The following is a 25,097-nucleotide window of genomic DNA, read 5'->3' as shown; positions in this document are numbered from 1 at the left end:
CCACAGCAATTTCTTACTTGACACATCCCCAAAGGCAAGGGAATCAAGAGCAAAAATGAACTATTGGGACCCCATGAAGATAAAAGGCTTCTGCACAGCAAATGGATCAATAAAACTAATAGGCAACTGACGGAATGGGAAAAGATAGTTGCAAATGACATATAAGATAAAGTATCCAAAGTCTATAAGGAACTCGCCAAACTCCACACCCGAAAAACAATCCAGTGAAGAAATGGGCAGAAGACATGAACAGACACTTCTCCGAAGAGGACATCCAGATGGCCAACAGACACATGAAACAATGCTCAGCATCCCTCATCATCAGGGAAATACAAATCAAAACCACACTGAGATACCACCTCATGCCAGTCAGAGTGGCTAAAATGAATAAACCAGGAGACTCTAGATGCTGGCGAGGATGTGGAGAAATGGGCACCCTCCTACATTGTTGGTGGGAATGTAAACTGGTGCAGCCCCTCTGGAAAAGAGTGTGGAGGTTCTGCAAACAATTAACAATAGAGGGGCACCTGGGTGGCTCAGTCGGTTGAGTGTCCAACTTTGGCTCAGGTCATGATCTTGCGGTTCGTGGGTTCGAGCCCTATGTCTGGCTCTGTGCTGACAGCTAGCTCAGAGCCTGGAGACTGCTTCAGATTCTGTGTCTCCCTCTCTCTCTGACCCTCCCCTGCTCACACTGTCTCTCTCTCTCTCTCTCAAAAATAAATAAAACATTAAAAAAAAAAAAAACTAACAATAGAACTCCCCTATGACCCAGCAATAGCACTGCTAGGAATTTTCCCAAGGGATTCAGTTTTGCTGATGCATAGGTGCACATGTACCCCAATGTTCATAGCAGCACTCTCAACAATAGCCAAAACATGGAAAGAGCCTAAGTGTCTATCAATGGACGAATGGATCAAGAAGATGTGGTTTATCTATACAATGGAATACTTGGCAATGAGAAAGAATGAAATCTGGCCATGTGTAGCAACATGGATGGAACCTGAGGGTGTTGTGATGAGTGAAATAAGTCAGGCAGACAAGGACAAATACCATATGTTTGCACATATAGGAGGATTAGGAGGAACTTAATGGAGGACCATGGGGGAGAAGAAGGGGAAAAAAGACGTAAAAAAGATAACCTAATCAACTCATTTTTTTTTAAAATATCAGATTTAAAAGCTCACTAAGAATAAGCTTCCTTGAAGGGCACTTGTTAGGGTAAGCACTGGGTGTTGTACGTAAGCCAATTTAGTAATAAATTACATTTAAAAAAAAAAGATGCTTATCACCGACTGTCAGGAAAATGCAAATGAAAACCAGAAAAGGATACCACCTCACACTATGAGAATGGGCACTATCTGAAAAAACAAAAAAACACAAATCCAAAATGAATGTAAATGGGTGTAGCCAGTACAGAAAACAGGAGGTTCCTCAAAACATCTAAAACAGAATTGCCACATGCCCCAGCAATGCCAGTTCTGGACATTTATCTGAAGAAAACAAAATCAGTATGAGGGAGAGATGCCTGCACCATGTTCAGTGCAGCAGCATTTACAACAGCGAATACATGGAAACAAGTGTCCATTGACCGGTGGATGGATAAAGAAATTGTGTCACGTGTGTGGGGGATATTACTCAGCCATGAAAAAGAATGAAATCTTGCCATTATGACAACATAGATGGATCTCAAGGGCATTATGTTACGGGAAATAAGTCAGGCAAAGACAAATACTGTATGATCTCTCTTATAGGTAGATTAAAAAAAAAAAAAAACTCAGAAAGACATCGAATTTGAGGTTACCAGGGATGGGTGGATTGGATGAAAGGGACCAAAAGGTTCAAACTTCTAGTTATAAGGTAAATAAGTACTGGTAATGTAATGTAATGGTGAATATTGTTAACACTGCTATGTGACCTATCTGAAGGCTACTAAAAGCAGAAACCCTATTAAGTTTTCATCACAAGGGAAAAAACCCATTTTTAAAAAAACCTCTATAAGAGAATGGATTATAACTAAACTTATCATGGTAATCATTTTGTTACATATGTAAGTCAGGTCACTATGATGTACGCCTTAAAATTGAAAGAAAAAGGAGACATCAATACAGTTACTACAGACATGAAAATAACAAATGGACACTATGAATAATTCCATCCCCACAAATTTAATAACCTAGATGAAATGGAACAATTCTTTGAAAGACACAATCTGCTAAAACTCATACAAGAAGAAACAATCTGAATAGGCCTACCTCTTTTTTTTTTTTTAAGTTCATTTATTTTGACAGAGAGAGAGTGTACATGAAAGGGGGAGGGGCATAGAGAACATCCTCAAGGAGGCTCTGCGCTGCCAACACAGAGCCTGACACTTAACTGACTGAGCCTCCTAGAATCCCCAGGCCTATATCTATCAAATAAGTTGAGTCAATAATCTTTCAAAACAGAAAGCACGAGGCCCAGATGTGTTCACTTGTGAATTCTACCAAACATTTAAGAAAGGCATTATATTACTTCTTTACAATAGCTTTAAGAGGATAGAAGCAATGGGAATATTTCCTAACTCATTCTATGAGGCCCTTATTACCTTAATATCAAAACCAGATAAAGATATTACAAGAAAATGACAGACCAATATATGTCATCAACACCAAAGATCATCAAAATGTATCAGCAAGTCAAATGCAACAATGTATAAAAAGAATTACACACTGTGACCAAGTGCACCAGACATGAAAGAAAGGTTCAACACTGGAAAATTAATACAATCCATCACGTGGATAAACTACAGAAAAATCATGTCAGACTATCAAAAGATACAGAGACAAGGCATTTGATAAAATCCAATACTTGCTTATTATAAAAACTCTCAGCAAGCCAGGAATGTAGAAGAAATTCCTCAACTGGAGAAAGGACATCTAAAAAACTAATAGCTAATATCTTTGTGAGAAACATAAAATCTTCCCCCTAAAATCAGGAATCTCTTGGCACTCCTTTGCAACACTGCGCTGTAAGTCCCAGCTAATGCAAATGGGTACAGATCACACAGGAAAAAAGAAAACTTATTGTTGGTAGATGATGTGACAGTCTATGTAGAAACCCCCAAAGAATCTATCAAAAAACTCTCCTGGAACTAATAAACAATTACAGCGAAGATGGAGGACACAAAACTAGTACAGAAAAGTATATTGCTCCCTTCTACACAAGCAATGGACAAGTGCAATTGGAAATTAAAACAGCATCATCATTTACATTAGCACCCCTTAAAACGAAGTACTTTGGCATGAATCTAACAAGATCTAGATGAGAAAAATAAAATCCTGATGAACAAAATCTAAGCACTATAAGTGGAAAAACAGTATGTCCAGGGATAAAAAGCCTCAAGACTGTCAAGATGTCAGTCCTTCACTATCCCAGCAAGATGTGTGGTAGATTTTGACAAATGGATTTAAAAGTTTCTAAGGAAAGACGAAAGACCCAGAAGAGCCAACACAGTATTGAATGAGAACAAGAAGGTTAAAAGATGCGTTAACTAATGCCTAGCCCTACTATACAGAGCTGCAGTATTCGAGACGGTGAAGTTCTGGAGAAAGAGCAAATGGACCAAAGGAAGAGAATAAAGAGCTGAAAAAGAGGCCCAAGCAAACATCATCAGCTGACCTCTGAAAATGGAGTAAAAGGCAATACAATGAAGCGGAGAGAGTCAGTGCTAGAACCACCGGACGCTCACGTGCAAAAAGAAAAGAATCCACACAGAGTTTAAATTTTTCCCAAACATTAACTCAAATCATAGATCTTAATGTAAATGCAAAACGATCAAACGCCTAAATTAACTTTTGCTCTGTGAAAGCCACTGTCAAGAGAATAAGAGGAGTCTGGGCGAAAATATTTGTAAAAAAACATACGTGGCAAAGGAATGTTATGTAACATACACACACAGAACTCTTCAAAGCCAACAATAAAAAAACACGTTTAAACCTTGGACAAAAGCCCTGAACAGACATATCACCAAAGAAAATGTACTAATAAGCAAACCGGTCTACAAAAAGGCCTTCAACATATGTCCTTAGTGAACTGCAAATAGAAAGGAGATACCACTACACTTACTGGGAGGGCCCAAACCCCAAAGGTCAACACCACTGCTGGCGAGGATGTAACTGGAACCCTCAATTTGCTGCTGCTGAAAATGCAGAATGGTACGGCCACTCTGGAAGACCGGCTGGCACTTTCTCATGAAACTACAAAGGTAAATCTGTGCCTTGGTATTTACTCAGATGAGTGGGAAATGTATGTCTGTGTGAAAATCATCACGCCCATGTTTACAGCAGCTTTATTCATGGTTGTTGAAACTTGGAAGTCAGCAGGTTGAATGGAGGAAGAAACTGTACACCCAGACAATGGACTATTATTATCCAGTGCTAAAAAGAATTGAGCTGTCAAGCCCTGAAGGAACTTTAAATGCACATTACTAAGTGAAAGAAGCGAATCTGAAAGAGCTAAAAGCTCTTAAGATTCCACCTGACATCCTGGGAGCAGCAAATCCATGGTGACTAAAGGATGGCTGGTTGACAGCGGCTACAGGGGAGGGGGATTAACAGGTGGCACGCAGAGAATTTTAAGGCAACCTGTTCTGGATCACCCTGTAATGGCAGATACATACCACTATAAATCTGTAAAAACTCCTAAAGTACACCGGCAAGGGGGAACTCTAATGTAAACTACAGACCCTGGGTGGTGAAGATGTATCTCTGGGGGTTCATCGATTGCAACAAACATAGCATTCTAGTATCAAATGTTGACAGGGGAAGGCTGTGTGTGCATGTGCGCCCATGGGCACGTGCATGCAACCTATGGGAACTCTCTGTATCTTCTGTTCAATTTTGCTGTGAACCTGTAAGTTACATGAAAAATAAAACCAATTTAAAAAAATGCATTTATAAGGGCGCCTGGGTGGCTCAGTTGGTTGAGTGTCTGACTTCGGCTAAGGTCATGATCTCCATGGTTCGTGAGTTCGAGCCTCAGGCTCTATCAGCTTAGAGCCTGAAGCCTGCTTTGGATTCTGTGCCTCCCTCTCTTTCTGCCCCTCCCCTGCTCAAACTCTGTGTGTGTGTGTGTGTGTGTGTGTGTGTGTGAGAGAGAGAGAGAAAAATAAACATTAAAACACTTTTTTAAAAATTAAAAAAAGTGAAGTGATGTAGAGTGACAGGAAGTAGGTCCGTAGTTGTTTGGGGATGGGTGTGGGACACGAAGAAGGGGAGAGAGGGAGAGATTACAAGTTGGCATGAGAATTCTGTGCAACTTTTAAAGACTTCTTTTGCGTTAGACTGCTTCCCAAATTAACCCCCCTTCCAGATCTGGCAGGAAAAAGCCAAAACTGTTCAGTTTTGGGGACAGGAAATTTAGGGTGGAAATCCTGGAAGCCAGAGAGCCACAGGAGTAAGATTAATCTAAGTTCTTTCCAAATCCCTGGCTCACCATTAATGGCACAGGGTAAGATCTGTGAGTCTGAATTCTCTGTTGACTCAGTGCATTACTTAACCCAAACACAGTCTGAGGTCCCAGAGGTCACAACTCAAGGCTTGACACAGCGCTGGAAATTTCGGGGAGAAAAATCAAAGGTAAGGGAACCACAGAGGGTCAGTCCCTAGCTAGGACTATAAACTCTATCCACATTGCTGGCTCATCTCTTGACGATGCAGACTTAGCAAAGACCCCAAGGGCCTGGACTAAACAAGCAGAAGCCAGAAGTCAAGAGAGACATGATAGCAAAACACTAAAAAATATTCAATCTGCCCAAAATATTACAGAAAGCAACAGACAGATGAGCAAAGAGAGAAGACCCAAACAAAGGCATGATGATAAATGTAAGCACGCCCGTATTAATAACTACACTGTGTGTAAGTGTGCTACCCCCAAATCAGAAGGCAGATGTTAGGAGATTACATAAGAAGAAAAGATCCAACTATACGCTGTCAACGAGACCTACACATAATTTTTCTAAAAAGAATAAAAAACATACAAATGTATCGTGTAAAGCCTAAGAAAGCTTGAGTGGCTGAACTAGTATCAGATAAAAAGAGACTCTACAAAACAGGGGTGGATGGAGCTGGAATATAGTATTATACTAAGTGAAATAAGTCAGAAAAAGACAACTGCCATATGATTTCACCCACATGTGGAATTTTAAGGAGCGAAACAGACTATCACAGGGGAAGGAAAAAAAGAAAAGGGAAGTAAACCATAAGAGACTCAGCTCTAAGAGAGCAAACTGAGGGCTGCTGGAGGGGAAGTGGGTGAGGGGACGGGTAGAGGTGTGCCGGGTACGAAGGAGGGCACTTGTGATGAGCACTGGGTGTTGTATGCAAATGAGGATCGCTAAATTCTACGCCTGAAGCGAAAAATTACACTGTATGTTAATTGGAATTTGAATACAAACTGGAGACGGAACACTGTTAAAGACAGAGAGAGGCATAATAAAAGGGCCAATATGGCAAAATGATGTAAAAATTACCAATGCATATGTAAGTAACAAATGCTACAAAACACATGAAGCAAAAACAGAAACAGAGATGGACAAAACTGCAGAGTGAGAGTTTTTAACACACTCCTCTTAGTTTGTGAAAGAACAATTCAACGAGCAAAAGAAAAACGTCAGTGAAACAATACAAGCTCTGAACACTTAAAATGAACCATTTTAAGCAAAGTGAAACTTCAAGACACTGCACCCAACTACGGAATGCACGTTTCCTCCCCACATACACCTGTAAACATCCATCAAAATAACCATACCCAGAGCTATGAAAAACGTTTCAGAAGACTGGAATATTGAAGAGTATGTTCTCTGACCACAGTGGAATTAAATTCAAAACCAGAGCAGTAAAGCTGGAGGTATCACAATCCCAGATTTCAAGATATTTTACAAAGCTATAGTAATCGAAACAGCATGGTAGGAGCATAAAGACACATAGATCAACCAACAGAACAGAGAGCCCAGAAATAAACCCCTGCTTACACGGTTAATTCATCTTTGACAAAGGAGGCAAAAATAATATAACAGAGAAAAGACAGTCTCTCTTTTATTCAAAGTTTATTTATTCTGAGAGATAGATCCTGTGTACATGTGCAAGCAGGGGAAGAACAGACAGAGGGAGAGAGAGTCAAGCAGGCTCCCCATAGTCAGTGCGGAGCTGAACATGGGGCTTGAACTCACAACTGCGTGATCATGACCTGAGCCAAAATCAAGTCATACACTTAACCGATTGAGCCACCCAGGTGCCCCAAGACAGTCTCTTTAATAACTGGTGCTGGGAAGACTGGACCACTTTCTTATACACAGAAACAAACTCAAAATGGATTAAAGACCTAAGAGTGAGACCTGAAACCATAAAATCCTAGAAGAGAGCACAGGCAGTAATCTCTCTTTTTTTTTTAATTTTTTTTTATTTATTTCTAGGAGAGAGAGAGAGAGAGAGACAGTGTGAGCAGGGGAGGGTCAGAGAGAGAGGGAGACACAGACTCCGAAATAGGCTCCAGGCTCCGAGCTGGCAGTCAGCACAGAGCCTGACGCGGGGCTCAAACCCACGAACCACGAGATCATGACCTAAGCGAAAGTCGGACACCTAACCGACTAAGCCACCCAGGCTCCCCGGCAGTAATCTCTTTGATAGTGGCTTTAGAAACATTTCTACATATGTCTCCTCAGGTAAAGGAAACAGAAGCACAAATAAACTACTGGGGTTAGATTAAAATAAAATGATTTTGCACAGCAAAGGAAACCATCAGTGAAATTAAAAGGCAACCTACTTAATAAGAGAAGACATTTGCAAATGATATCTGATAAGAGATTAATATCCAAAACATATAGGGGTGTCTGGGTGGCTCAGTCGGTTAAGCGTCTGACTTCAGTTCAGGTCACTATCTCACAGTTCTTGAGTCTGAGCCCTGCATCGGGCTCTGTGCTGACAGTTCGGGGCGTGGAGCCTGCTTTGGATTCTGTGTCTCCCTCTCTCTCTGTTCCTCCCCTGCTCACACTCTGTCTCTCTCAAAAATAAATAAAGTTTAAAAAAATTCAAAACATATAAACAACTTATATATAACTCAATACCAAAAAGCCAAATAATCCAATAAAAAAGCTGGCAAAAGACCTGAATAGACATTTTTCCAAAGAGGACATACAGATGCTGAAGAGACACATAAAAAGAAGCCAAATGTCATTTACCATCAGGAAAATGCAAAACAAAACTGTCGGGAGCCATTTCTGAACTCACTAGTTGAGAAAAACTCCTTGGAGGTTAAGGTAAGTTGCATACGGACTCTTACCGTCAGATGGCGACCGATATCCACCCCCCACTCAACTGTCTCTGCTTGAGCACCGACCCCCAAGGCACCTTGTTGATTTATTGGGGGTGACCTATTCTGGCCTTGATACGCTGACTGCACTTTGTGAAGGAACTTACCGTAGGAACAACTTCTTTTGTGGTTATGGAAGCAACTCCGCGTTCCTGAAAAATCTGTTTTTCTTAATGCCTCCCATTCAGCGATAAACAGGCTATTGACCCCTGCTTCCAAAGAACTAACTTTTGCCTTTACTATGTTAAAAGCATTATCCTGTTTATATCCTGTTTATGTGGGGAACTTCTGGGCTGTTCCCCATACACTTATGCATATCAATGTTCTGGAAAGTTTTTACTGATCAAATGATTTATCATCAGAATGCCACTTCTGTGCCGTCCCCCAAACACTTAATCCTAAAATAAAGTTGAGTCTCAGACCGTGCGGAGAGGCCTGGCTGGTGACCAGAAAGAATCTCGGGCCTCTCTCATCCCTCCCTCGCCGACACCGTCCATCCTTCAGGGACCCCTGAACCTGCTGGAGCTGGACTCCATCACAAAACCACAATGAGAAATCACCTCATACCCGTCAGAATGGCTAGTATCAAAACGATAAGAAAGAATAAGCACTGATGAGGATGTGGAGAAAAAGAAACCACTGGGTGTTGCTGGTAGGAATGTAAACTGGTGCAGCCACTGTGGAAAATAGTGTAAAGTTTCCTCAAAAAATTAAAAACAGAATTACCACACGGGGCACCTGGGTGGCTCAGTCAGTTAAACATCCAACTTTGGCTCAAGTCATGATCTTGCAGTTTGTGAGTTCGAGCCCCACGTCAGGCTCTGTGCTGACAGCTCTGAGCCTGGAGCCTGCTTTGTGTTCTGTGTCTCCCTCTCTCTCTGCCCTTCCTCTGCTCTTGCTTTGTTTCTTTCTCTCTCTCTCAAAAACAAACATAAAAACTTAAAAAAGAATTACCATATAATCTAGTAATTCCACTACTGGATATTTACCAAAAGAAAATAAAACACTAATTCAAAAAGACATATGCACCCCTATATTTACTGCAGCATCATTTACAATAGCCAGGACATGGAAGAGCCCAAGTGTCATCAAGGGGAAGAAGAGATGAAGAAGATGTGGGGTGTGTGCATACACACACACAGACATACGCACACACAATGGAGTATTAGTCATAAAACAGAGTGAGATCTTGCCATTTGCAACAACAGCACAGGCAGACCTAGAAGGTATTATGCTGAGTGAAATAAGTCAGAGAAGTAACTTTTGATTTCACTTCTATGTGGAACCTCGCAGTCAAAACATGTGAACAAAATGGAAACAGGCCCATAAATATAGAGAACTAGTGGCTGCTGGACAGGGGTGAGAGATGGGCGAAACAGGTGAGGTAAATAGGAAGTACAGGATTCCAACTGGGGAATGAATGAGTTACAGGGACGAAAGGGACAGCAATGTGACTGTAACAGCGCTGTATGGTGACAGCAGAAAATGTTTCTGGTTGTCTACTCTTTGCTGTACACCTGAAATTAATGTATCATTGTGTGTCAACTAGACTTCAATTAAAAGTTAAAGCACCAGTGTGATATCCAGAAAAGTCCTAATTATACGAAAATTAAATACACTCTAAATAACCCACAGGTCAAACAGAAAATTTGCATGGGAAGTTAAAAGATACTTTGAAATAATGATGAAGGAACATTGTATCACAATTTCTGGCATGCAGTTCAATAGCACTCAGAGATACTTTTATAGCTTTAAATGCTTACATTAGGAAACAAGAAAGGTCTAAAATCAAAAACCTAAGGTGCCATCTCAAGAAACCATGAAAAGAGGTAATTAAAGAAAAGTAATTAAAGAAAAGTACTCTTCTCGGAAAGAAGAGTAAAAATCAAATAAATAGAAACAAACAAGAGGAAAAACTCAACATTAGGCATGAAAGATAGGTTATTACTACAGATCGTAGAGGCATTAAAATAAGGGGATATATTCAACAACTTAGATAAAATGTACTAATTCCCTGAAACATACAAATAACCAAATCTGTAGCAAGAAAAGCAAAAAATCTTGTAAAGAGTTCAGGGATTTAATTCATAAGCAAAAACCTTCTCCCAAAAAGACCAGATGACTTCACCAGTGGATTCCACTTAGCACTCAGGGAAGGAGTAACCAATCCTACACAAACCCTTCCAGAAAACAGGAAGGGAAGCTATACCTGAATGTTACTGTGTAAGGCCAGCTTTCACTCGACATCAAAACCAGACAAAGACATCGAGTCCCAAGGACTTCACAAATCAACCACCCCTCAACAAAGGTACAAATGTCCTTAATAAAGAGCAAATCTTGCTTGTTTTTAGAAACAGAATAGAAAGAATACTAGTACCTCATGAATAGGTGGGGTTAATCCCAGTTTTAAAAACAATAGCCACAAGTGGAGTTGCATCTGCTAAGCCCCATGCCACCAAACCAAGACTTAGTATAATTTTGGTTCACCCAGAAATGCAATCTTAAACCAATCAGAAATCCCCTGATCCTCTGAGTTAGGTAGCCTGCCATCCCCTGAAGGGACAGTAACCTTGCAACGACCAACCTGCTTTTGTGCCTCATAGAACTTCCTTGTCACTGTTTCGTTCTGCCTGGAAGTCTTTTATTTTGTATTGCTCCTTAGGGAGCTTTTCTATCTGCTCTCGTGAATGCTGCCTGCTTCAGGAATCACTGAAGAAAGCCAGTAAGATCTTTAAAATTTAGTCGGCTGAATTTTGGTTCTTAATAGAAGGAACTCAAGGTTGTTTTAACATGTTAAATCGCCAGTGCATCTTATCGTATTTACAGCATACAAGAGAAAATACATACATATACTATTACCCATTCATGATAAAAACTCTGAAACTAAGAACAGAAGGAAACTCAACCCAAAAAGAAAACTTACAGCCGACACCATTATCAGTGCTCAAAGACTGATGCTGTCTACCTGCCTTCAGGCAAACAAAAAACACAACAGCGTTCGGATCAGAAAGAAGATACATGTGTACATCATGATTCTCTACATAGAAAATCTTTAGGAAAGTACAAAAATGCTTCTAGAACATACCAATATGCAAAGACTGCAGGCTATGAGGCTGATTTCAAAAATTAATTGTATTCCTATGAGGTAGAAGTAACTGAAAAATGAATTCTATTTATAGAGTCAAAAAACAAAACACTTCTGAAAAGTTAAAGACATATATAAAGCCTATTTACTGAATGCTATAAAATGTGACATTTTGATTTATAATAAATATATATTTTGGTTTTCAATTCCTGGCCCATAGATCCCCAAATCCTTGGAATTTCCTAAGAGAAAAGAACAGTGGGAGCATCTTTGTTATAATATTTGGTCTCAGTTCCTGAAAGCCTTCCACAGCCATAAAGATGAAACAGGTGTCCTGCACTTGCTAATAGCAAACCTCTTTCAACCATATCTGATTTTTGGTTAATGAGGTGACTTCTGGAAATCCTCTAAGGATGGGACGCTGGTTGCCATGAAAGCCAACCTTGATTATAAGGTTGGAATTTTTAGTCCCACCCCCTGACCTCTGGGGAGGGGAGAGGGGCAGAAAGCTGAACCAATTGCTAATAGCCGATGACCTAATGCCTAACTAATGAGGCCTCCATAAAAAGCCAAAAAGGGGGGGGAGCGTTGGGGAACTTTCAGGTTCCCAGGTGGAGATGCAGGGAGAGTGGGGAGCTCAGAGGGAGTCTGGAAGTTCTGCACCCCTTCCCACATGCTTTGCCCTATGCATCTCCTCCATGTGGCTGTTGAGTTATATCCCTTTATAATAAACTGATAATCTAGTAAGGAAACTGTATCTCTGAGTTCTGTGAGCCACTGAAGCAAATTAATTGATCTCAAGGTTGAGGCTGAGGGAACCTCTGAAGCACAGTTAACAGCCTGGCCTTATAACTGTCCTCTGAAAGGGGTGGGAGGGTGAGGGGTGGGAATCTTATAGAACTGAGCCCTTAACCTAGAGGATCTGATGCTGTAACCAGACAGATGTGTCAGAAATGAGTTGAAATGTAAGACACCCAGCTGGTATCTTGACTAATTGCTTATATGCCAATAACCCCCACTTATTAGAATTGGTATTAAAATTATAGAATTGAAATGTGTCTCTACCAAAAAAAAAAAAAAAAAGTCATCTAAACACACACAAAAATGCAATAATGAAGGAAAAGAGGACCAAAGATAGTCTTAAGGTATACATGAAACAAATATAAAATAACAAAATGGCAAAAGTCCTTCCCTATCAGTATTACTTTAGATGTAAATGGATTACACTCCCCAATCAAAAGGCATAAATTGGAAGAATGGATTAAAAAAATAAAACAACAGGGGCGCCTGGGTGGCTTAGTCGGTTAAGCGTCCGACTTTCGCTTAGGTCATGATCTCGCGGTTCGTGGGTTCGAGCCCCGCGTCGGGCTCTGTGCTGACTGCCAGCTCAGAGCCTGGAGCCTGTTTCAGTCTGTGACTCCCTCTCTCTCTGACCCTCCCCTGCTCACGCTGTCTCTCTCTCTCTCTCCTAGAAATAAATAAAAATATTAAAAATAATAATAATAAAATAAAACAACAAAATGATCCAGCTATAAGTTGTGTACAAGAGAGTTTCTATCTAAGAACATACATAGCTTGAAAGTGACAGGACAGGGGCACCTGGGTGGCTTGGTCGGCTGAGTTCCGACTTTGCCTCTGGTCATGATCTAAGAGTTCATGAGTTGCAGCCCCACATGGGGCTTGCTGCTGTCAGCGCAGAACCTGCTGTGGATCCTCTGACCCCCTGCCCCTCCCCTGCTCATGCACTCTCTCAAAAATAAACATTTAAAAAAAAAGAAAAACAAAGTGACAGGACAGAAAGATATTCCATGCAAAAGAGAGATGGATGGCTATACTGATGTCAGAGAAAATAGACTCTTAAGTCAAAAACTGTTACAAGAAACAATCTATACTGATAAGAGAGTCAATACACCAAGAAGATATAAAGATTACAAATAGATATACACTAAACATTAGAATTCCAATTATATGAGGTAAATATAAACAGAATCGAAGGGATAAATAGCTATCGGTAGTAATCGAAGGAACATTCAATAGCCCATGTAAAGTAACGAAGAGAACCAGACAAAAGATCAAGGCAACATAGAACTTAACACTACAAACCAACTGGACCTAACACACACAGGAAATGCACCCAACAACAGCAATATACATCTTTCTCAAGTCGTTCTCCAGGGCAGACCATATGTGAAGCCACCAAACGAGACTTAAATTTAAAAAGACTGAATGAAACCATACAACAAACTTTTCTAATCACAATGGACCGAAAATAGAAATCAAAAGCAGAGGGAATCTTGGGAAATTCACAAATGTGGAAATTATAACATTACAAATAACCAATGAATCAAAGAAAAACAATCACAAAGAAAATTAGAAAACATCTGGAGACAAATGAAAAGGAAAATCTAATGTACCAAAATGTAGGGGATGCAGGGAAAGCAATGCAAAGAGGAAAATTTTTATCTGTGAGTACTTGCATCAAAAAAGAGATCCAACAATTCCATTTCTGGATATTTATCCAAAGGAAACAAAATATTTACATCCCCATGTTCACTGCAACATTACTGACAATAGCTGAGACATGGAAACGATCTAAGTGTTCATCAACTAATGAACAGATAATGAAAATGTGACACACACACACACACACACACACACACATACACACAGAGGAATATGATTCAGCCATAAAAAAGAAGAACATCTGTGACAACATGGATGGACTCTGAGGTCATTATGCTAAGTGGAATAAGTCAGACAAAGAAAGACAAATACCCCGTAATCTCATTTATGTGTGGAATCTAAAAATATCCAATTTACAGAAACAGAGATCAGCTTTGTGGTTGTGAGAGTTGGGGGTGGGGTGGGTGAATGGTGTAAAAGTGGTCAAAAGCTACAAACTTTTCTGTTTGGGGATATAATGTACAATATGACAACTATAGTTAACAACACTGTATTGTATGTTTGAAAGTTTCTAAAGAGTAAATCTTTTTTTTTAATATTTTTATTTATTTCTAGGAGAGAGAGAGAGAGAGAGACAGCGTGAGCAGGGGAGGGTCAGAGAGAGAGGGAGACACAGACTCTGAAATAGGCTCCAGGCTCTGAGCTGGCAGTCAGCACAGAGCCAGATGCGGGGCTCAAACCCACGAACCGTGAGATCATGACCTGAGCTGAAGTTGGACGCTTAACCGACTAAGCCACCCAGGCGCCCCTCTAAAGGGTAAATCTTAAAAGTTCTCAACACAAGGAGAAAAATTAACTATATGAGGTAATGGGTGTTAACTTATTACAGTAATCATTTTGTAATATATACAAATATCAATTTATTATGTTGCACAATTTAGACAACATTACATGTCAACTTTACTTCAATAAACTGGAAAAATAAAAACGATCTCAAATCAACAGTAAAATTTTATATCATAAGGAACTAGAAAAAGAACAAACTAAACCCAAAGCAAGTAGAAGGAATTAACAAAGAGCAGAGATAAATATTAAAATAGAGGATAAAAAAGTAATAGAGAAAATCAATGAGAAAAGATTCTAGTTTTTCGAAAAGATCAACAAAATGGACAAACATTTAGCTAGAGTGGCTAAGAAAAAAGACAAGACTCAAATTACAAAATTAGAAATGAAAGTGAGGATGTTACTGTTGACAGAGAAACAAAGAAGATTATAAGAGAACACTATGAACAACTGTATGTCAATAAATTGGAGAACCTAGATAAAACGGACAAAGTCCTAGAAACATAAACCTACTAAGACTGAATCATGAAGAAACAGGAAACCTAAATAGACATAACTACTCAAGAGACTGAATCAAAAACTTCCCACCAAAGAAAAGCCTGAACCAGACTGAACTGGTAAACTCTACCAAGCATTTAAAGAAAAACGCCAATTCTCTTAAATCCTTCCAAAATACTAAAGAGGTGAGAATTCTTCCTTACTTATTCTGTGAGGCCAGTACTGCCCAAACTTAAGCCAGACAGAGACACAGTAAAAAAGGAAACTACAGACAAATATCCCTATGAACACTGATCTAAAAATACTAGCAAGCCAAATTCAGTAGTCTATGAAAAGGATACTACAACATGACCAAGTGGGATTTATTCCTGGAATGCTAGGATGGTTCAACACACGAAAATCAATGTGATATGCCAGATTAACAGAATAAAGGATTAAAACCACACAATCATTTCAGTTGATGTAGAAAAAACATATAACAAAACTCAAAAATACTTTCATGATTAAAAAAACTCAAACTAAGAATGAAGGGATACTACCTCAACATAATAAAGTCTTAAATGAAAAACATAGAGCAAAATATCAGACTCAATGACAAAAGACTGAAAGCTTTTCTCCTTCAATACTGGGAATAAGGCAAGGATGCCTACCTTTGTTCTTAATACTCAACACTGTACTTGAAGTTTTAGCCTGAGAAACTGGGCAAGAAAAAAAAGGCATGAACAGATACGAACAGATAACGAAAATGTGACACACACACACAGGAATATGATTCAGCCATAAAAAAGAACATTTGTGACAACATGGATGGACTCTGAGGGCATTATATAAGTGGAATAAATGAGACACAGAAAGACAAATATCCTGTGATCTCATTTATGTGTGGAATCTAAAAATATCCAATTTACAGAAAAAGAGATCAGATTTGTGGTTGTGAGAGTTGGGGGTGGGGTGGATAATGGAAATTGGAAAATAAGATGTAAAAATATTTGTTTTCATAGATGATATGATCTTATATGTAGAAAGCCCAGGAGCACCTGGGTGGCTTATTTGGTTAAGCGTCCGACTTTCGCTTAGGTCATGATCTCGCGGTTCGTGGGTTCGTGCCTCGCGTCGGGCTCTGTGCTGACTGCCAGCTCAGAGCCTGGAGCCTATTTCAGAGTCTGTGACTCCCTCTCTCTCTGACCCTCCCCTGCTCATGCTGTCTCTCTCTCTCCTAGAAATAAATAAAAATATTAAAAAAAAAAAAAAGCAAGCCCAAAAGACTCCACATAAATTTTGTTAAAATAAATGAATTCAGCAAAGTAGCACGATACAAAGCCATACACAAAAACCAGTTCATTTCTATATACAAACATAATGAGAAAAGGAAATCAGAGAAATACAAATCAAAACCACAATGAGATACCACCTCACACCTTTCAGAATGACTAATATTAACAGCTCAGGCAACAACAGATGTTGGAGAGGATGCGGAGAAAGGGTATGTACTGCCCGTGGGAATGCAAACTGGTGGAGCCACTCTAGAAAACAGTATGGAGGTTCCTCAAAATCTGAAAAATATAACTACTCTATGACCCAGCAACTGCACTACTAGGATTTATCCAAAGGTACGGTTATGCTGTTTCAAAGGGGTACATGCAACCCATCGTTTAATGCAGCACTATTGACAATAGCCAAAGTATGGAAAGAGCCCAAATATGCATTGACAGATGAATGGATAAAGAAAATGTGGTGTGTATATATGTATATATGTGTGTGTGTGTATATATGCATATATGTGTGTATATATGCATATATATGTATATATGTGTGTATATATGCATATATATGTGTATATATGTATATATGTGTATACACACACACACACACACACACAGGAATATTACTCGGTGATCAAAAAGAATGAAGTCTTGCCATTTGCAACAACGTGGATGGAACTAGAGTGTATTATGTAAGCGAAATAAGTCACTCAGAAAGACAAATGTCATGAGTTCACTCATATGGAACTTAAGATACAAAACAGATGAACATCAGGGACAGGAAACAAAAATAATATAAAAACAGGGAGGGGAACAAAACAGAGACTCTTAAATACAAACAAACTGAGGTTTGCTGAAGGGGTTGTGGGTGGGGGGGATGGGCTAAATGGGCAAGAGGCATTAAGGAGACACTTGTTGGGATGAACACTGGGTATTATGTGTAGGGGATGAATCTCTGGATTCTACTTCTGAAATCATTATTGCACTATATGCTAACTAACTTGGATATAAATTAAAAGAAAAAAAATTCCATATACAATAGCACCAAAAAGAATAAAACACTTGGGAATTAACCAAGAAGGTGAACGACATGTACACTGAAACTACAAAACACTGATGAATTAAAAACAAAAAAATGGAAAGATAGCCCTTGTTCATGGATTGGAAGGTTTAATATTAAGATATCTATGCTATGTAGCCAAAAGATCTACAGATTCAATGCAATCTCTATCAAAATCCTGACAGTACAGAAACAAAAACCCATCCTAAATTCACATGGAATCTCAAAGGACCCTGAGTAGCCAAAACAACCTTTAAAAAAGAAAAGAAGTTGGAGATAGTCACTTCCTGATTTCAAAACTTACTATAAAGCTGCTGTAGTCAAAAAGTGTGGTACTGGCATAAAGACATACAGACCAAGGGAATAGTCTACAAGGCCCAAAAATAAACCACTGCATACACGGTCAAATGGTTTTTACAAGGGTGCCAAGACCATTCAATGGGAAAAGGACAGTCTTTTCAATAAATGGTGCTGGAAATATTGGATATCTACGTGCAAAAGCATGACATCAACCTTTCCTTATACCATATTCACAAATTACCTCAAAATGCATCAAAAATTGAAACACAGGAGAAAAACTATAAAACTCCTAGGAGAAAGCATGCAGCAAAAGCTTTGTGATATTGGATTTGGCAAAGGTTTCTTGGCTAGGACACCAAAGGCACAATGAAGAAAAGACAGATTTGAAAATTTCATGAAAATTTGGGGCACCTGAGTGGCTCAGTCGGTTAAGCGTCCGACTTCAGCTCAGGTCATGATCTCATATTTCGTGGGTTTGAGCCCCGCCATCAGGCTCTGTGCTGACAGCTCAAAGCCTGGAGCCTGCTTCAGATTCTGTGTCTCCCTCTCTCTCTCTGACCCTCTCCTGCTCATGATGTCTCTCTCTCTCTCAGATGTCTTGTGCATCAAAAGACACTATCAATAGAGTAAAAAAGCCACACATGAAATGAGAAAATATTTGCAAATCATATAGCTAATACAGGATTAGTATTCAGAACACAGAGAACTCCTGAAACTCAAAAACAATTGGACTCAAAAATGGACAAAAGACTTGCACAGACATTTCTCCAAAGAAGATACACAAATGGCTACTAAGCACGTGAAAAGATGATGGACATCACTGATTATTAGAGAATTGCAAATCAAAACAAGATACCACTTCGCACCCATTAGGGTGGCTATTATTAATGAAAAAAAAAACCCACAGAACACAAGTGTTAGTGAGGATGAAGAAAACTGGAATCCTGGTGTTTTGCTGGTGGGAACATAAAATAGTGCAGCTAATGTGAGAAACGGTATGGCAGTTCCTCAAAGTTAAAAATAGAATTACCAGGGGCACCTGGGTGGCTTAGTCAGATAAGCATCTGACTCTGGATTTCAGCGCAGGTCATGATCTCATGGTCGTGAGACAGAGCCCCACTTGGACTCCATGCTGGGTGTGGAACCTGCTTAAGATTCTCTCTCCCCTTCTCTCTCTCTGCGCCCCTCCCCCACTTGCACATGCTCTTTCTCCCTTCCCCCCTCAAGAAAAAATAAAATAAAATTACCAATACGATCCAACACTTCCATTCTGGGTATATACACAAAAAATGGAAAGCAAGGACTTGAACAGATATTTGCACACCCATGTTCACAGCAGCATTTCTTACAATAACCAAATGGTATGTACCCAAATGTCCAACAATGGATGAGAAAATGTAATACGTACATACAATGTGACACCATTCAGCCATAAAAAAGAAGGAAATCCTGACATACACTACAACACGATCAGCCTTGAAGACATACGTTAAGTGAAACAAACCAGATGGAAATCGCAAATGTTTCAGGATTCCACTTTCACGAGGTCCTGAAGTAGTCAAATCCATAGAGAGAGAAAGAAGAACAGTGGTCGCCAGGAAGCGGGGTAAGAGAAGAACAGGGAGCACTGTGTACGGTGTGGGCTTTCGGTGTGGGATGATGGAAACTTCTGGAGGTAGACAGCGCATATGGTCGCACAACAGCGTGGATGTACATAAGGCCCACTTAAGGATGGTCGAAATAAATTGTATGTTATGCGTATTTCACCACAATGTAAAAATCCTACATGCTAATAAGTCTGGCGGTATAGTGCTTACATGTAAGTTAAGGCAAGTCAGGGACATGCAGAGTGCTGGGAGATGGCATTTTAGGGGGTGGTCAGATAAGGCCTTGGATGAAAGGACTTCGGACAGACAGGAGCGAGTGAGAAAGCAAGAGCGGTCCAAAGCTGGCAGCATTCCGGCCGGAGAAGAGAATGGAAAAGGTCCTGAGGCAGAAGCACATTTGTGCCGTGAGGCTGGCAGACAGAGGGAGGGGGACGTGCCTGGAGAAAAATGTAGAATGAATGGTGAAGCAGGGGGAACGAGCCCATAGCACAGAACCTTCCAGGCCCCTGGAACACGCTGGGTTTTACTCTGAGCAAGAGGAGAAGCCGTCCCTGGGACTGAGGTTCCCAGGGACCTCTCTGGCGGCCGCGTGAAGATTACCCAGAACCCAGAACGCGGGCAGACGGACGGGGCCGTCGCCTTCCAGGACCGGAGCCGCGCCGTTCTTACCCCAGTGCCTACCTCTCTGAGTGTGGACCTCCTCCATGCAAAGCTTTTCCTCTCTCTCCAACTGGGATATCACATCTGGTTTGGGGGAGGAATGCCCTGTGAAAAGGGAAGATGCGAGTGAAAACACGAAGGGCGACAGTATTGAAAACTCCGCGCTCCCGTCCGAGGATGTGAGGCTCTGCCCGCCCCCCGCAGCAGCGGCTCCAAACGCTTTTCTGTCACCACCCGCAGTGAGCAATACACTTGGGATCATTATAACGGCAACATAAATTACTGAAATAAATGAGCAAATGAACTGTTTCTAACCACCATGTGTTTTCCACACGTCCTTCCCAGCAGGACACTCCTCACGGTAAACAGCTGAACTTGATGCTTCAAGGTGCACCGCTTAGGCCCTGAAGCCTTAAACTAGTGGGTGGAGGGAAGAGATGTCACCCAACATCCTAGTATGCACAGGACAGCCCTCACGACAAAGGATTCTCCGCCCCCAAAAGCCAACAGCGGCAAGGTTAAGAAATCCTGCTTGCGGGGATGAGCGACAGAAAGGTCTTGTGCTCACCCAGAGAGAGCAGGTTCCGGAAGTTCTCCAGCATCACGTCTCGGTACAGCTCCCTCTGGCTGGGGTCCAGCAGCCCCAGCTCCTCCTCCGTGAAGACCACGGCCACGTCCTTGAACGTCACTGCCTCCTACAACACCAAGCACACCGTAACCTCAATGTCGCACCCCATGGCCCCTGGGAGCGGGGCAGCGCGGAGGAGGTGGAGATAAGTGGGGAGCTGTTCCCGATTCTGAGGGAACCGAGCAACCCTTAGCAGTTTCTCTTCTTCCCCTTCCACATCCACACCAAAAATGCTAGGGCCGCGCAGGGGAGGGGGAAGGAATGGGGAGAAAAAGCAAATCACCTGCGTATAGGTAACACGGTGCCCTTTATATAGTTACATCTCTAGAACGGTCACTGTCAAATCGTAGCATACACACATTTTACGGTTTGACTGATAGCGCTGAATTTTAGAAAAAAAAATTTGAGCAGGGGAGCCTGGGTGGCTTAGTCAGTTAAGCGTCCGACTTTCGCTTAGGTCATGATCTCGCGGTTTGTGGGTTCGAGCCCCGCGTCAGGCTCTGTGCTGACTGCCAGCTCAGAGCCTGGAGCCTGCTTCAGTCTGTGACTCCCTCTCTCTCTGACCCTCCCCTGCTCATGCTGTCTCCCTCTCTCTCTCCTAGAAATAAATAAAACATTTAAAAAAGAAAAAAAAAGAAAAAATTTGAGCAAATGAGTCCCAGCAGTGTTTAATCATGCCCACCTCCGTCTCTCACTGAGCAGTACCGCTTTTTCATCAATGCCTGCCGATCTAACAGGGCTTCGGCACCCCTGCTCTGTCCATTACTGGCTTTGTGACGCTGGGCAGGTCCCCTAACTTCTCAGTACTTCAATTTCCTGATCTGTGTTACAGAACTACATCCTAAGGAGCTTGAAGGGATCAAATGAGAAAAGTCCACGAAAGTGGGGATCTAGAATATATTTAATGATTCCACGTAATTAAACAGTGTGCTAATTTTTTGAATTATTAATAATGCTGCAGAAAGCATTTTTATACAGATCTCAACCGTCTTGGTATTTCCCTAGGATAAGTACCAGAAAGTGGCATTTGCACTCTTGAAAAATATGCACCTTGATTTTTTTATATAATGGCAGTTTTCCCAATTAACTTTTCCTGTAAGAGATTACAAGTCTCCCGGATTCTCTATACTCCAGTCCAAACTGGGGGCACCTGGCTGGCTCCGCTGGTGGAGCCTGTGACTCTTGATCTCAGGGCTGTGAGTTTGAGCCCCATGTATGAAGAGATCATTTAAAAATAAAACCTTAAAACAAAACAAAACAACCAGAACACAGTCTTTTAGACATAGTGTGGCAACTACACTCAAGTAATAATAGAAGATCATCTTTTGGGGGCCCCTGGGTAGCTCAGTCGGTGAGGCGTCCGACTTCGGCTCAGGTCATGATCTCATGGTTCGTGGGTTCGAGCCCCGTATGGGGCTCTGTGCTGACAGCCAGCTGAGAGCCCTGGAGCCTGTTTCAGATTCTGTGTCTCCCTTTCTCTCTGACGTTCCCCTGCTCACGCTGTCTCTCTCTGTCTCAGAAATAAATTAAAAATAAAAAAGATCATCTTTTGATTTTTTTCACATGTTACCTGTTCATTTCCTTTGTTCATAATCCTACTGGAGTATCTTATGAATCCTTAAAATTCCTACTGAGAATATTATGCCTTTTTTCTAGCAAGTATAAATTCCCAAACTCACTCCCCACCCCACTCCTGTTTCCTATTTGTGTCATAACTTTTTCTGCACTGAAATAAAAATTAACTCTAGTGTTTTGAGCATCTATATACTAAACAATGACAACACATCTGACATAGAAGAGACAGCCACTAAGAAAAGGAATCAGGTGAAGACAATGTTATGTTTGGGGTCCCCCATCCACCAGACCTACCAGCACACATGTAGCCTGGCCTCAGGTCCCCGAATAGAGAAGTCTCTTTTCTTCTGGGTCTTTCCATTTACCCTAAGTGGATACCTGAAACTCCCGGCTTAGGCAATGGGAACTTTAGTGTCTGCTGGACACTGAGCAGATTTCAGGAGGTATCTGAAGGTTCATAAACCTGTTTCTTAATGTTAAAATGCAGAGAAGACCAAGTATATCATCACACAGCTATTGCCTGCCAAATCTGTAGTGCTAAAGATTTTTATTTCATTTTTAAAAATTTTATTTATTTATTTAAAGATTTTTAAAAGTAAGTATTGGGGGGCACCTGGGTGGCTCAGTCGGTTAAGCATCTGACTTTGACTCATGTCATGATCTCACAGTTTGTAAGTTCAAGTCCCACGTCAGAGTCTGTGCTGACAGCTCAGAGACTGGAGTCTGTTCAGATCTGTGTTTCCCCCTTTCTCTGGCTCCCCACCCCCCACTCCTCATGGGCGCTCTCTCTCTCTCTCTCTCTTTCAGAAATAAACATTAAAAAAATAAATAATAAATAAGCATACACTTCTTTAAAACATACTTACATGTCAACGAAGAAAACAAATATTTAACTATAATACACACATGGTTTAACTTAGAATAATAAAAAGAAATCTAGCTTTTGAAAAATATTTCATTTTATTTATTTATTTTTAAGTAAGCTCTACACCCAACGTGGGGCTTGAACTCACAACCTCAAGATCAAGAGTCACACACTCTACCCCTCTGAGCCAGCCAGGCACTCTCAGAATCCAGCTCTTTCTGTTGAAAACAACTAAAATTATTTCCTGAGTTCAGTCTCCGGTGGATTCTGCTGCACCAAGCCATACCGCAGACATTCTTATCACAAAGTATGAAGCACTACATGTGAGAAAACAATCGAGTCTCTAGAACTTTAAAGAGAAAAAAAAATGACTTCTCAGAATTTCTACATGGGGTGAAAAGTTATATGTAAGCAAACTTATTGCAAACATCTCTAAAATGGTAAAACCCACATATATATGGAGAATGGGGCAAAACATCAGGTAAATTACAGAAAATAATGTGACCCTTTACATGGTAGTTAAAATTGCATTTTAAAAACCCAAAGTGGGGGGCACCTGGGTGGCTCAGTGGGTTAAGAGTCTGACTCTTGGGGCGCCTGGGTGGCTTGGTCAGTTGGGCGTCCGGCTTTCGCTTGGGTCATGGTCTTGCTGTTCGTGGGTTCGGCCCCGCGTCGGGCTCTGTGCTGACTGCCGGCTCGGAGCCTGGAGCCTGTTTCAGTCTGTGACTCCCTCTCTCTCTCTTTCTGACCCTCCCCTGCTCACGCTGTCTCTCTCTCTCTCTCTCTCCTAGAAATAAAAAAAAAAAAAAAAAGAGTCTGACTCTTGATTTCAGCTCAGGTTATGATCTCACTGTTCGTGGGACTGAGCCCCACATCGGGCTCTACACGGACAGCTCGGACCTGCCTGGGATTCTCTCTCTTTCTCTCTCTCTGCCCCTCTCCTGATCACTCACACACTTTCTCTCTCTCTAAATAAATACACATTAAAAGAAATAAAATATTAAAAATCCAAACTGCTACTTAAACTGGGATTACAAATCTAGACATGGAAACACAAATGTGAAAGAATATGGGACAATTAAAACTGTTCGTTTGTAAACAGTTGATAATGTGCAAGTTTTTTAAATATTCATTTTCACGCTGTTATTTGGCAATAAACAAAAAGCAGGAGGCTGGTATACAACAATTACACCAGTGCCTTGGGTTCGCTTTTACCCTTCCCAAGGAGGGGGAAAATGCGTCCAAACTTTGTGAAAGGAGAGGTCATTTTAAGGAACAGAAAGGCGAAACCAACTTACCTGGAATTTGGTCATTTCTCTCTTTTTCCTTTTGGGGAAGGGCAGAGTTCTGGGAAATCAAAGCTGTGGAAGGGAAAGCCATCAGAAGAGAGCTGTCAGTCCACATGGTACTTGTGGGAACCCTAAGAGGTGCCCCTTTCTCCAGGAAGAATTTAGAACAGGGGCCGGATTCCAGCTTCCTCTGGCCTCCCTCAGCCAGCTGCCTGAGCTCATGAACAGTCCCTCACCCAAGTGCTTCTGGTAGCTTCCAGAGTTTTCCTGAGCCTCAGTATCAGAAGAAATGAGAAGCAGACAGGCAGTATAACTTAATGGGGCCAAGGTGCCCGGGTTCAGGCTCTGCATTTCTACTTATTACTTTCTACTCACTAGCAGTGTAAGCCTTGAGCAAGTTATTAATCTTTCTGTGCCTCAATCCAGTCACCTGTAAATGGGTGTAATAAACACAGCTATTCCCTACTCCTTAAAGCGTCAGACAAGCAGATGCTTTCAGGCTTCACAAAACTTCCCTTGCAAATGTGCTTTCCAGAAAATAAATCTTTTCAGAAACTCAGAATTCAGAGATTAAGGCTCCAGGCAGCAAGTTACCGCTACCCTAGTAAAGTCTAATTCTTCTTCTTCTTCTTCTTTTTTTTTTAAGGTTTAATTTACTGTTAACACACACACACAC

General features: G+C 41.0%; 1 protein-coding gene across 2 annotated transcripts in view; it reads right to left on the bottom strand.

The window, feature by feature from the left end:
• ZNF235 (zinc finger protein 235) overlaps positions 1-25,097 on the bottom strand; it is a 35,568-nt gene that overhangs the window by 9,917 nt on the left and 554 nt on the right. The window contains exons 2-4 of one of the 2 annotated variants that reach the window (XM_039251105.1): positions 24,431-24,493; positions 20,633-20,759; positions 20,086-20,169 (exon numbers count right to left, since the gene is read on the bottom strand). In XM_039251105.1, coding sequence (XP_039107036.1) covers positions 20,086-20,169; positions 20,633-20,759; positions 24,431-24,445 — 226 coding nt within the window. In that variant the 5' untranslated portion in view covers positions 24,446-24,493. Of the gene's footprint in view, positions 1-20,085; positions 20,170-20,632; positions 20,760-22,561; positions 22,627-24,430; positions 24,494-25,097 lie in introns of those variants that run through there. The other variant, XM_039251112.1, reaches the window with a different exon arrangement.

The sequence above is a fragment of the Hyaena hyaena genome, unplaced genomic scaffold (assembly GCF_003009895.1).
Source record: "Hyaena hyaena isolate Hyena2069 unplaced genomic scaffold, ASM300989v1 scaffold_9, whole genome shotgun sequence".
Taxonomy (NCBI): domain Eukaryota; kingdom Metazoa; phylum Chordata; class Mammalia; order Carnivora; family Hyaenidae; genus Hyaena; species Hyaena hyaena.
The sequence above is the reverse complement of the archived record's forward strand: the minus strand, read 5'-3'. Positions and strand labels throughout refer to the sequence as shown.